This window comes from Gossypium hirsutum, chromosome A02 (genome assembly GCF_007990345.1).
Source record: "Gossypium hirsutum isolate 1008001.06 chromosome A02, Gossypium_hirsutum_v2.1, whole genome shotgun sequence".
Lineage (NCBI taxonomy): Eukaryota > Viridiplantae > Streptophyta > Magnoliopsida > Malvales > Malvaceae > Gossypium > Gossypium hirsutum.
This window is the reverse complement of record NC_053425.1, coordinates 55,038,610-55,052,100: the sequence shown is the minus strand read 5'-3', so window position 1 is coordinate 55,052,100 and position 13,491 is coordinate 55,038,610. Positions and strand designations below refer to the sequence as shown.

The 13,491-nt window shown below is 32.7% G+C and overlaps 1 protein-coding gene, 1 long non-coding RNA gene and 1 pseudogene across 5 annotated transcripts; 2 read left to right on the top strand and 1 right to left on the bottom strand.

Moving 5' to 3' along the window:
* Positions 1-625: 625 nt before the first annotated feature.
* Positions 626-6,123, bottom strand: LOC107952001 (uncharacterized protein C57A10.07). Of its 4 annotated transcripts, none has more exons than XM_041083085.1 (5): positions 5,867-6,119; positions 5,002-5,294; positions 4,326-4,450; positions 2,033-2,144; positions 626-1,889 (listed from the first exon to the last, which is right to left on the bottom strand). In XM_041083085.1, the coding sequence occupies exons 2-4, from the start codon at positions 5,258-5,260 to the stop codon at positions 2,133-2,135; spliced, it is 396 nt and encodes a 131-aa protein (XP_040939019.1). In that variant the 5' UTR covers positions 5,261-5,294; positions 5,867-6,119; the 3' UTR covers positions 626-1,889; positions 2,033-2,132. The 4 variants fall into 4 exon arrangements, with proteins under 4 accessions (XP_040939019.1, XP_040939014.1, XP_040939012.1 ...); XM_041083080.1 differs by having other exon boundaries at positions 626-1,730; positions 5,867-6,055; XM_041083076.1 differs by having other exon boundaries at positions 630-1,730; positions 1,803-1,889; positions 5,002-6,123.
* Positions 6,124-7,479: 1,356 nt separating this feature from the next.
* LOC107952084 (uncharacterized) lies at positions 7,480-10,383 on the top strand. The gene is made up of 2 exons (XR_001698770.2): positions 7,480-7,701; positions 9,899-10,383. It is a non-coding gene; the product is annotated as an uncharacterized lncRNA (long non-coding RNA).
* Positions 7,696-9,726, top strand: LOC121208495 (transcription termination factor MTERF4, chloroplastic-like; annotated as a pseudogene).
* Positions 10,384-13,491: the final 3,108 nt, after the last annotated feature.

The following is a 13,491-nucleotide window of genomic DNA, read 5'->3' as shown; positions in this document are numbered from 1 at the left end:
TTACTCTGAAAATTTCTAGATAATACAAGAAACTAAAACAGAACATTTGTTCGAGGAATTCACGTAAGTGAGGTTTGAAAGAACTCGAGGAAATTCTTTCTTTAGTCTAAAATGATGATTGGACAAATCAAACGATTCGATCCAAAGAGAGGATCATCTTACAAACATTTGTGGTGGGTCATAGCATTTGAAGAATGGTACAAACCCACAGGCTGAGTAGGAATGATACTTTGAGAGAAATAAGGATAAACTTCGACGAAGGAATGAGTGGTGACGTCTGGAATAGGGGTCATATTCATAAACATTTTGCATTATAACAGGTTTAATTAGTAGCATTTGACTCACTTCGATTACAGCATCCTAATAATTAGGCATGAACTCATACACATTGCACAGGATATGTCCTTCAAGGGACAATGAATATTGATGCGCCTTAACCCCATAAGTAGTAGGGTAACAGGCTAAAGCATAGCAGATCTGACCTTCAGGTGTTTATGCTGAAGCATATCCAAGATGATTTGGCATCTTTGTATTGTCAGAGAGCAAATCGAAGATAGCAGATTTGGCATCTCTGTATTGTCAGAGAGCATATCGATGATAACAGATTTGGCATCTCTGTACTGTCAGAGAGCAGATCGAAAATAGCAGATTTAGCATCTCTGTATTGTCAGAGAGCAGATCGAAGATAGTAGATTAGGCATCTTCGTATTTTGACGAAGAGCAAATCCAAGAAGCAGATTTGGCATCTCTGTACTCGACGGGGAGCAGATCCAAGATGATTTGGCATCTTCGTATTTGACGAGGAGAAAATCCAAGAAGCAGATTTGGCATCTCCGTATTTGACAGGGAGCAGATCCAAGATGATTTGGCATCTTCGTATTCGACGAGGAGTAAATCCAAGAAGCAGATTTGGCATCCCCATATTTGACGGGGAGCAGATCCAAGATGATAGATTTGGCATCTCCGTATTTGACGGGGAGCAAAACCAAGAAGATGATTTGGCATCTCTGTATTTGACAGGGAGCAAATCGAAGATATAGCAGATTTGACCTTTGTCGAGGCAGATCCAAGATGATTTGGGCATCCCTGTAATGGACGGAGAGCAAATCAAAGACATTAGTCGATCTGACCTTCATCAAGGCTGATTCAAGATGATTTGGGCGTCTCTGTATTCAACGGGAAGCAGATCGAAGAACTCAAGACTCGGCGAGCCCGGGCAAAATTGGTTCTTTTATATCTTTGCTCTATTCCTGTTACACAGCTATGAGCAAAGAGGGCAGCTGTAGAACCCATATTTTGCCCGGGATTAAAAAAATTAAAAATGAAATTAAACGAAAAAATAAAATTAAACAGTCCATTTAAGTCCTTTTACAGAACCTAAATACCATAGCCCACTAACCCGTAGGCCCAAAATTAAATGCCTAATAACCCGTTACACCCATAACCCAGCTAAACACTAACCCAATAACCCGCTTAACCCAGCAGCCCATTTACAATCAAATACCCAATATCTCTGATACCCTAAGCTAGTCTAGTAACCCAAAACTTAATTGGCCCAATTGGCCCAACCTATCTTCAGCTTTGGCAAACCCCAGCTAGGGTTTGCGCCGCAGCTCCCAAGCCATCCAAACGTCAGAAGATCTCGCGCCGCAAGCACCAGTGCGCAGTCAATGCCTGGTCCGTCGCTGCCATCGTCAAGCCTTCATCACCGCTGTGATTCCCGCGCTCACCTGCACACAAATGGAAAGAAAAGCAGTATAGCAGCACAAAAATAGGAAAAAACCAAAGGAAATTATTCTTACCAAATGTAAACAGTGGCTATAAAGCCCGAGTGCTATCGTTGTAATAGGGACCACACGAACCAGATACGCAAACAGTTGTACGATTTACTACGCAAACAAAAAACACAAACAGTGTTTTTTTTGAAATAAAGTGATATTTTGTTTATTGTTATTTTTCGTTTCTGTTTTTTTCAATACATACAAAACAACATTTTTAAAGAATATTACTAAAAAGAGGGAAAGAGGGTTACCTTTGACGCGCTTAGAAAACGGAAGATTTTAGACTCTCTGACCGCCGCGTATGATGGCGCGTGTGGTGGCTCGTGTAGCGGTCGATCGTCGGAGCTTTTGCTAGATTTCAAGCTGAGGAGAAGAACCGAGAGTGAGTTTTAGAAAAAGGGCAGGGTTTAAATGAATTTGGGTGTAAAATTTTATTTTTATAATAGTATAAAACGACACCGTTTTGGCTTAAAACAATAAGCCCTAAAACGGTGCCGTTTAAGCAAATAACCCTTGTGTCGACCTGACCCGGCCGAGGGATCCGCGTGTTTTCTGTTATTGGAATAATTGTCCAATTGGTCCTTCCGCACTTCTATCCTTTAAAATTAAATTTCTTTCATATTTAAATTTTGCTCAATAACTTTATTTTTAATTTCAATTTAGTCTCGAGCCTATGATACCTGAACGCTAGAAACGGTGACGTTTTAGGGATTAGGGTTATTTACCCAGTGAGTCCCTCTCTTTAAACGCGCACTTTAATTAGGCCCCAAATTCAGTTTTGATATTTTAAAAATTAACCCTACAGTTTTATTAATCATTAATTTTAATCTTTTTTTATATATTTCTAAATTTTTATTTATTTATTTTAAATATTTTATTTATTATTTATTTTACTATAAACATTATTCATATATAAAAAATTATTTATCGTATATTATTTTATTATATATTTATATTATTATGTTATGTTGTCTATTATATATATTATCTATTATTTATTTATATATTATCATATATTATTTATTATGTTGTTTATCTTTATCTTTATTATTATAATTTTAACACTTGTAAATTATTATTAAAAATTACATATTATTGAATATTTAGTATGATATATAATCTTCTAAACTTATTACAAAATTTTGTTCCTATTTAACATATTATTGTAAGTATATATATTAGGTTATTGTACCATATAGTACATTTTTTTATATATATTAACCTTTTTTTAAAAAAAAATCTCTTTTCACTATTTATATACTGTTTTAAATATTTGTTATACTGCATTTATTTCCTTTTTGACTTATTTTATATATGTTCATAAATTTGTTGATTTATTTTCATATGTTTTTTATTTAGTGTTTTTAGTATGTTAATTTTATCTTAAATTAATTTTTTATGTTATTTATTGTTTTTATATGTTTGCATAAAAATTGATTATTTATGTTGTTATTTTAAGCTATGTTTGCATATATGTTATGAAATTTAGGGTTTCCCACGTTGTGTTGAGCATGAAATGTTAATGTATGTTGTTTTTAAGTATATTTGCATGAATTGTTAAAATATGTACCATGTAGTTTATGTTATTATTGATATCTTGAAATATGTTAAAATGCATCATCGTTTAATTTTTTTTTTAAAACTCCAAAAGAGTTTTAAAAATGAGGCAATGTTTTTTCGTATTTACGAATTCGGGAAATGGTGCCCTAACATGCTGGGTTGTGATTTCCCGTTTGTCTAAATGCCTAAAATATCCTTCTAAATGATTTTATAAATTACGAGGTGATTTCAGTTACAAGAATTTTAGAATATCATGTCCTATCATGCTGGATATGATATTTATATTTTTGGAATGAAGGAATCTCGGTCTTAAACTCAAACTATTCTGACTTTTAAAAGGGATCCTATTTTTTAAACTCTTTCAAAATTTTGACATTAAGACAGAAAACTATTCAATTTGGTACCGATTTTGGGCGTTGCGAGGGTGCTAATCCTTCCTCGTACATAACCGACTCCCGACCCTGTTTACTCAAATTTTCGTAGACCAAAATGTTTAAAGGTGATCCAATTGCACCTAAAAAGATTGGTGGCGACTCCCGTTTTCATTTTTTTAAAGTCGAACCCCCGTTTTTCAAACCCCGTTAAAAATGAGTTCGACAAAGTCTATTCTAAATCACAAGATCTTATATGAACCCACTCAAAACCCTTCTGATTTGATCAGCAAGGGCTACACTGGACAACTTTGATGTAAGTATATATGCAGGAAATCTGATATGTGTTGAGAATTAAATGAATTATTCCTGTACATGGCTGCAATCAATACTTATCTGGGTGATCTTTCTGGTGTTCAATGACCAGATCAATGGAATTGAATCATTAATCTTATACTTATTTTGTGCAAAGTGTAGCTCAACAACAAATAGAAACCATTGATTAGTTAACTGCCAGTTATTCTTTCACCCTAGCTAGATATGCTGATAGAAGGTAAGAAGAGGAGGAGGGAAATGTAAAAGTAAGAAAGACCAACAAATTTAGAAAACTTACAGTTATGTTGTGTGGGTATGTCCCAGAAAGCTCTCGAAACCGACAAACACTAAAGAGAAGATTCTCAAAGCTATCTCTTGCATGCTCCTCAGTTAATGCCCTCCACTTTACATTTTCTTCCTTCCCTGAAGAGCAATAAAATACAATAACAATGCCACTCAGATGATTTAAAGCCTTCATGCTATAGAAAAAAAATTCACGGAATAAAGGTGGACTAGAAGGAAACCCATAGAAATTGACTAGGGAGTAGAAATTGCAGTAACATTCATTATTACTGATCAAAAGATAAAGGTAGTTCTTCAGAGCAAAAAGGGAGCTCTTCACTTTACTTGAAGGCATAACTATGAATGTGGAAACACAATTAATCAATAACAACAGCTTCACGAATGCAATACATAATTACTTCATAATACAAGTATAGTAGGTATCTAGTACTCATACGAGTAATCCACAGCACCAGTACCTTAAAGGTTTTAAAGGTTTAGATTTGGATTTAAAGAATAGTGAACATACTAGTACTAGAAAAGGATTATAGGATTTACCAGGTAAACAATCATAGCAATCATTGTCAAGTTTACATCTCATCCTTCAAACAACAGGTAATTTGAACAAAAAATAAGGCGAGATATTATTGTATGAACTTAGGAAAATAAAATGAGTGAACGAGTTTACATACCAAACCATCCCTTGGAGTCAGCAACTGTCCAATAACTCTGCGCCTCACTACGAGGACCAGCATCTTTAAGAGTCTCTCCACCGCTAAAAAGAAGCAAAGCCTCATCATCTAGTGCAGTGCTTTCTATCCCTTCTTTTATGTGAGCCAAAAAAGTGGCAGCCTGGCCTGGATTCTTCTGATAAGACTCCAAAAACCAAGAATCCTCCTTGTCAGCTTTTTCACAACTACTGCTTGTATAAACCGAATGCCCAGCAACCATTACAAGATTCTTAAGCTTAGCAAAGGGATAATAACTGCCAAAGCCATCATCAAGTTTCAAACAATTATTCAGCACCTTATAGTGTTGCTCATATAGAGATAAAACTATGAGGATCGTGACCCCGAATGCCAAGGAAATAGAGAAAACAAAGAGTGGATGTAGCTTGTAATAGTAATGAAGCCGATTAGCCCAGGACTTAACCATTCTAACAGGGTAAATTGATGATTTTCTACTTCTGGTTCTTTTGATAGTTCCTGATTCTATAACAAAGTCACCCCTTGGATATGCATGGAAGGACTTAGGATTGTTTGACCCAAATGGATATTTATTCATGATAATTCAAATCCAGCAGAAAAGCATCGAGATTTATGCAAATGAACCATACCCAAATAGGCAATTGGACAGATTTAACAGATAAAGATTATGATTTCAGATTCAATTCCAAGAACCCAAGCATAAACTACTTAAAAGGAAAGACCCTGATCATCAAAGTTGCAGTTCTGTTTTGCAGCATAAGGAAGTAGAAATGAATTCTAGGGAATATAAAAAGGGGGTTTGCTTCTCCTCGAACTTTAAACTGAGGAGAGAGAGCAGGAGTAGACTCACCAAAATCCTGTTAATGAATTAGATTAGAGTTTTAATTTAGGATGAGAATGATAGTTTATCTGTTACGTGGAGATAGCTAAAGGATTTTAGAAAATCAGATCCAGAGTTTCAGAGATGTAGAGATGAATTCGGAGGTTAGACTTGGAACGTTGAATCCTGCCTGGAGAGAGTGAGTGAGGGAACACTAGTTATTAACAACACGCTGAACCATTTATTAACAACACATGATGGAACCAGTCAAGGTTACTGATTCAATCAATTCAATTGATTCACTGTTTGATAATATAAAAACTATATAATTATTAAAAATAAGAAAAAAAACTTAAAATAAAACTTGAACCACGCCCAACTATTATTAGGCCCACACCCAAAAATTAAAAAGCCCATACCCAATAATAAAATAAAACAGGACAAATTTTGCTATTAGACCTGGTATTTTGCATGAGTTGTAGATTTAGTACCTGAACTTTAATTTGAATATTTTCAGTTCCTGTATTTTTAGAATTTAAAATTTTTAATCCTAACCAAATTATAACCATTATATTCATTAAGTTAAGTTCTGTTTTTTTAAAATTTGATATGTTAAATATATTATTATATGTGTAATGCTATATCTGTCTATTATTTTCACATATTACTCATAAAAAATTAGTTAATATATTTAATGATTGTCGTTTGTATTAAGACTAAAATTTTGAAATTTAAAAAAATATAGCCACTAAGAATGATCCAATTGGTAAACATGGCCTAAATCTATAACTTTATGCATAATATAGGACTTGTAACACCCTATACCTGACTCGATTACCGAATTTGGGTACCAAGTATCATAGACATACCGTAATATTTAGCTACTTCAATTTTTTTTAACGACTCAGACAATGCGAAATTATAACCCAAACATATATATCAAGTTTATTCTCACTCCTTGACTAAACAACGTATTTTGGGAAAAAAACAACTTGGATATATTCTATTTATTACAAGTACCAGAATCTTATAATTTATCAGTTTGCTAGTGCCACACGTTGACACTTACTATGACTATAGCTTAAAATTGAACCCAATATAATTTAAACACAAATCAAAGTCCATAATTTGTAATTTTTGTAATATCTACGTTCAGAATTTTCTGCTTGCGCAATATTCACTAAAACAATCATAGCATGAGCTCTCAAACTTGAAATAAGACGACTCAAAGTGTGATTCGAAGTTAAGAGATAAATTATTAATCAGTCAACAGACATCTTGACTCAAAAATGCTTGGATCCCATTAAAATATACATTGCAAGTTAACTGATTTTTCAAACTTAAAACATTTTCCAATCCTTGCTCTAATGGTAGATTTGGTAAACCTAATGTATCATCACAAGTCGATTTTTTAGATTTAAAAATTAACAAAATTGATTAAATTTAATAAATTTCTCACATATTAATACAAATTTTGTTGAAAAAATAAAGGGCGAAGTGAAATGTTTTGAACCGTGAGAACGGGAACAATTGGTAGGAGGACTGAGAAATCGTGTTCTGCGAAGTAGAGAAATTAAAAATATTGAAATAAAATCGAGGCACTAGATCCTCTAAAAACGCATAGTATAGGGATGATTTAAAAATTACACCTAAAATTAAAGGGTTAGGCTTTGGCTTTTCATTAGAACCACTACGATGTCGTCTAGAACTGAGACTGAGTACTGAACGATCCAACGCAGAGAGGAGGAAGAAGATCAAAGAATCAAACAGCTGAGTTATCAAAGAAGCAAACGCATTTTTTCAGAAAGAGAACCTTGGGTGTTTTCTTCCGCTTGAGTTATCTCCATTTGTCCCTGCAATTTGAGGTAAGCCAAAGCCAGCCTCTTTGCTTCTCTTCTTTACGAGTATTAATACTTTTTATTAAATTAGAAATCGGTCGTTCCTTTTTTCCCCGAAAAGTCTGATCTTTGGAATGAACTCATCAGCCGTTCTCAGAAGGCAAAAACTCTTAAAGCTCATAAAAAATCTACATATCTTTCATCCCTGGTGCCCAAAACACAAAACCCTCCAAAACCCATGTGCTCAAATACAAAAACCTTCAAGGGTTTTTGGGGTTTCCCAATATTCAACTCAATCCACCAAGTTCCCCGAGTACCAGATGCCCTCTGTCACTTGGGGTGTTGTTCAAGGCAAAAAAGAGAAGCTAGTGAACCGTGTCAAAATCTGTGATTATCTTAAGACCTTAGGAATTATCCCTCTACTGTAAAAGTGATGTCTGAGCGTGTCCAGTTTTTACAGAAACTTGGATTAACTATTGATGATATCAACGAATACCCTTTAATGCTTGGCTGCAGTGTGCGTAAAAACATGATACCTGTATTAGGTTACTTGGAAAAAGTCGGGATTCCAAAGTCAAAACTAGGGGAGTTTGTTAAGAACTATCCGCAGGTTTTGCACACAAGTGTGGTTGTTGAGCTTGGTCCTGTTATTAAGTTTCTTAGGGGGCTTGATGTTGAGAAGCAAGATATTGGATATGTTCTACAGAAGTATCCAGAACTGTTGGGGTTTAAACTTGAAGGTACTATGAGTACTTCGGTTGCTTACTTGGTGAGCATAGGAGTTAGTCCTAGAGATATTGGTCCTATGGTGACACAATATCCATATTTTCTAGGTATGAGAGTTGGGACTGTTATTAAGCCGGTTGTTGATTACTTGTTTTCCTTGGGATTGCCAAAGAAGATTTTGGCTAGAATGTTGGAGAAACGGGCATATATACTTGGTTATGATCTTGAAGAAACTGTTAAGCTTGATGTTGATTGCTTGATTAGTTTTGGAATTCGGAGGGAAGCAATTGCTTCAGTTATTGCACAGTATCCACAAATTCTTGGGTTACCTCTGAAAGCTAAGTTGTCTTCACAGCAGTATTTCTTCAATCTGAAGCTCAAGATTGACCCAGATGGGTTTGCTTGTATTATAGAGAAGATGCCACAGATTGCAAGCCTAAATCAACATGTTATTATGAAGCCTATAGAGTTTCTTTTGGGGCGGGGACTGCCATTAGAGGATGTGGCAATTATGGTTATGAAATGTCCCCAATTGGTTGCACTACGAGTTGAGCTCATGAAGAAAAGCTATTATTACTTCAAAAGTGAGATGGGGAGGCCGGTCAAAGAGCTTGTGGAGTTTCCAGAATACTTTACTTATAGCTTGGAATGTAGAATCAAACCCAGGTACACCAAGTTACAAAGCAAGGGGATTAGGTGCTCACTGAACTGGTTTCTGAATTGTAGTGACCAGAGATTTGAAGAGAGATTGCAGGGTGATTATATTGAATCAGAAAGCTTAGGACCTTCATTCTGTATGGGTGGGAAATTGGAGCTACCGGGAAGTGACGTTGTGTCAGATGAGGAAGCTGAGAGTGATGATGAAGTACTTTACAGACGCACAGTTTCTCTGTAGTAAAGTTTTTCATTACATTAATGAATTAACTTTGTTTTGAACTGTAATTTCTCTAGCCCATCTTTCTTATCTTTAGGCCTCTACTTATGTTCTCAGTTTTTGTTATATTTGGATTTTCTCCCTATATTCATTGTTACAACTACAGTGCTTGCTCATGCACATCCAGACTTGCCTGCACTTGCATGGACGGTCATATAGTGCATATTCAAAATTGCATCTGGGAGCTATCTTTTTTGCTGTTAATTACCCGGTTTGTTTATAATATTGGGTTTTATAAGTTTCTCCTTAGAATTAAAGCTTTGATCAATTAAATCAGAAATCAGCGAGGAGTATTTGTGGACACCTAGGTGAGCTTCCTTGAATTCTTGAGGACTTTTCTATAGCAAACTTACATTTTAGTGAAATCTTTTTATGCTTCTTTTACTTTGCCATATGTTTCGACTTCAATTCTTGAATATTTTACTGGTTTTAAGCCTTTTAGTTGTCAGAGTGAAGAAGTTTTCTTATAATGATTGTGGTATCAATTTTTGGAATGAGGCTGCTTGTGAGTGCACAATGCTCAAAATTTGAAGTGGCTTATTAAATTGATAACTCTTCGTATAGGATATCCTGCAAATTTATATGCACTCATTATTGATGCGCAACTACGACATCTTTTTTTCTTTCAAAAAGAAACTAGTGTATGAAGAAAGCTAGCCGAGTAATATGTTCAACATCTTCATTACCCGGACTCGGCAATTTGGGTGCAGTACCTACGTAGACATGATCCGGCATGAATCCAACATGTGATACGGGTCAGATCTGGCAAAAGCCAGCTGTCACTGCGGTGGGTGAGAACTGAGATGAGAAGAGAAGAAAAGAAATTGTTTTGAAGAGACGAGTGAGAGGAGGGACGATAGTAGGAGGAAGATGATGATAGAAGAAAGAGAAAAGACTTCAAAAAAATGAAAAAAAAAATAGTGTGTAATTAGAGGTCATTGAAATTTTATTATTATTACTATATACATTTTCTAAAATTTGTTACATACAATTTTCACCTCATCTAGGGGTGATAAAATCAGTAAAGGTCCTTTCTAACTTTGCGGTTAGAACTATTTTTTACTGTTATAAAAAGGTAAATTAACATTTTTAATGCTTAATATTTATAGTTTTCTTGTTAATTATAAAAATTAAAAGCTTTACCATATTTTCAATAAAAATTATAAAAAATTGTGAAAAATAAAAGTATTTTGGCAATTAACATATTTAAAGAAATATTTTATAATGATAAAATATATATTGATGTATTTATGGAAATATCTATACAAATTGTGTTAAATATCGCAATTACCAATAATGATTTTGCAATATTAAACGTTTAGGTTTTCCTTAACTTGCACTCATTTCTTTCGTCCTATCAATTACATTTAAATTGTCTTAAATGAGTTATATTAAAATTTATGGAAAGTATTTTACTATAATTGTGGTGCAATATTATTTTTTTAATAATTGAAAATTGATAAAGTAATTTTCCCTAAATTGCGCTAAATTGATTGCGATGCAATATTTGATAAATTAAACGTAATTTATGAAATTTTGTTTATATAACGATTTTACTAGTAATAAATAAACATATGTAACAACGTGTTTTGGGAAAATATATTGGAAATACTTAATTATAGTATATACATGGCATTAATTGGTAGTACCAAATGTGCCATATGGATTGAATCAACCTTAAATGATTTTACATCATTCCATAATTTTTTATATATTTAATAATTTAACAATCTAGCTCTTTGATTTCTTAAAATATTTTGTATTTATCACTCATGTAAATTTTGAAATCAAATTGATATTTCTATCGCATTGATTTGAAATATTGTATATATTAATATATATTTAACAATTGAAATTTTTTACATAAAATAATAGTTAATTTTTTTTTTTGAAATTTAAGCCAAACTTTGCATATGTAATCTATATAATTGGAGCATGATATATATACGAGGGAAGGAGAGTCTACGAGAAAAAAAAACCTAAAAAGTAAAAAGAAATTACGTGTATTTTAAATATCTTTATTAATAGTTTTTGTTTGGTATAAATCAATTCCAAATTATTATTAAAATGTTATTACATCAAATATTATATATTAATAAATTTAAATATTATATATTATTTTAAATATCATAAAAGATTGTGATAACCAAAATTAATAATTATTAAAAAATAGTTGTTATTTCTTTTAAATCCACATAAAATCATTAACAAAACAAATTTGGTCCCTTTTTCATTAAAAATTGGTATTATAATAAAATCCATAATAAAATCTAGGTACTCTTGCCCAAAATTTGGATAGTGTCCCCGTATTTGATGTTTTGGGACTTGACAAGTCCGACACTCATGTCCTAAGTCTAGGTAACATAGGAAAACATGTCATTACAAATTTTCCACAATATAATTGCATTTTATTCTACAGCATGTTTCTAGTGAAAAGGATAACTCTAATTTGACAGTTGGGGATACAAGAGCCTTATTTATGACAATAAACATGGCCGCTAAAAAGTGGTTCAATGGAAAAGTAAGGATTGAAACTCAAGAAAATGAGATGAAATGGCTTAAGCTTAATTTGAATGATATTCATTTAGTTTTACACTAGTACATGTGGATTGAAATTCTTTTGAGTTCTAAATTTGATTGTAATTACCTAACTTCCCGATGTGCTAATCCAAGTTGGAGAAGTGAACCTAAAAAATCCTTGATTGAGCTACAAGAATTGCAAAAAGTCCTTGAAAATTGCGGTGATTTACTGTAGGAGATGTGCAAGTTTCACTTTAATTTTCATTGACTATTAATATGCAAGTTGTTAGGATCTAGTGCCCTATGTGTAGTTTATTCATCATTTTGTACTTGTAATTTTTCGAACGAATTGGTTTAAATAAAATTACAATACACATTAATATGATTTGTATTTGTCTTCAACAGTTTTTGCATGCAAAACAAAATGTAAGCAAATATTGACTTATTGATTATCTAATGTTTAACTAATATTAAGTTGTATTATGTGGTCGGATCATAATAGGAGAAGACAACTTACATTAGTAGATAATCTAAATAGTCCGTAGTCTAATCCAAATTGAGCAAGTTGATTGAAAGACTATTATGTCGTCTATCAAGTCTCATTGTGGAGATATCTTGTCTTCGGTATCGAAGCAAATGACTATCAAAAGATCGAAACATAGATGTGATTGTTTGGATTAACAATACATCGGACAAGACCTAAGTTGAATTTATCCTAAATCTATTTATGGAGTTATTCACTTGTGACATTCATGGTGTGGTATACCTTAATCTTAAGTGGATGATGGACTATATATGCATGACTCTTGTACTTTAACGTATTAAAAACCTGAGTTCAAATAGGTAAAGAACTAAAAATTAGTACGTTGGGTATCTGATTTCTGCATTTGTAGCACCATTCCATAATAGTGGAATATGATACCCTCTTATTGACACCATGATTGATGAAATAGGAACGTGCCACGAGTCAAATGTCATAAGAAAAATAATTTAATTATTATTTGTTAGTAATAGACTTTTTCCATGTCAGAAAATGCAATGGAAACCATGAGATAAAATAAGATCATATTGGGAGAACAAAGTTTATCCTAAGGAGATTAATCCTACAAGATCATTATACGAGTATTTAATAAGTAACTTTCATAATGATATATAATAAGGGATAATTCAATCATGATATTATAGTGGAATGACTCCATGATTAAATAATATTGTAATTAATAGGCGAACAACAAAAACTTAATTAAAAAATATTTGAGTCCTAATTAAATATGTCCAATTGGTCTCTCCACTAGCACAAGAAAACACAAAATGAATTGAATGTAGAACCAATGACTATGGAATGAATGGAAACGATAACTAAGAGAAATGAATCACATGTATCACAATCGACAGTAAATGCGTTTTTTTCACTAAGTACAAAAGATGACTTGGAAATTAAGTTAAAAATTTTAAATTATTATTGAATTGATTTTAATTAAATAATTGAAGCTCAAGGTGAGAATTAAATTAATTAGTAATTAAACTAATTTTCTCATAGATTCTAATACGATAAAGTTGCCATGACTTTAACAGAATTAGAATTGGGTTCAAAAAATAATTTACTTGAGAAAAATTAATTTAATTGATTAAAATTA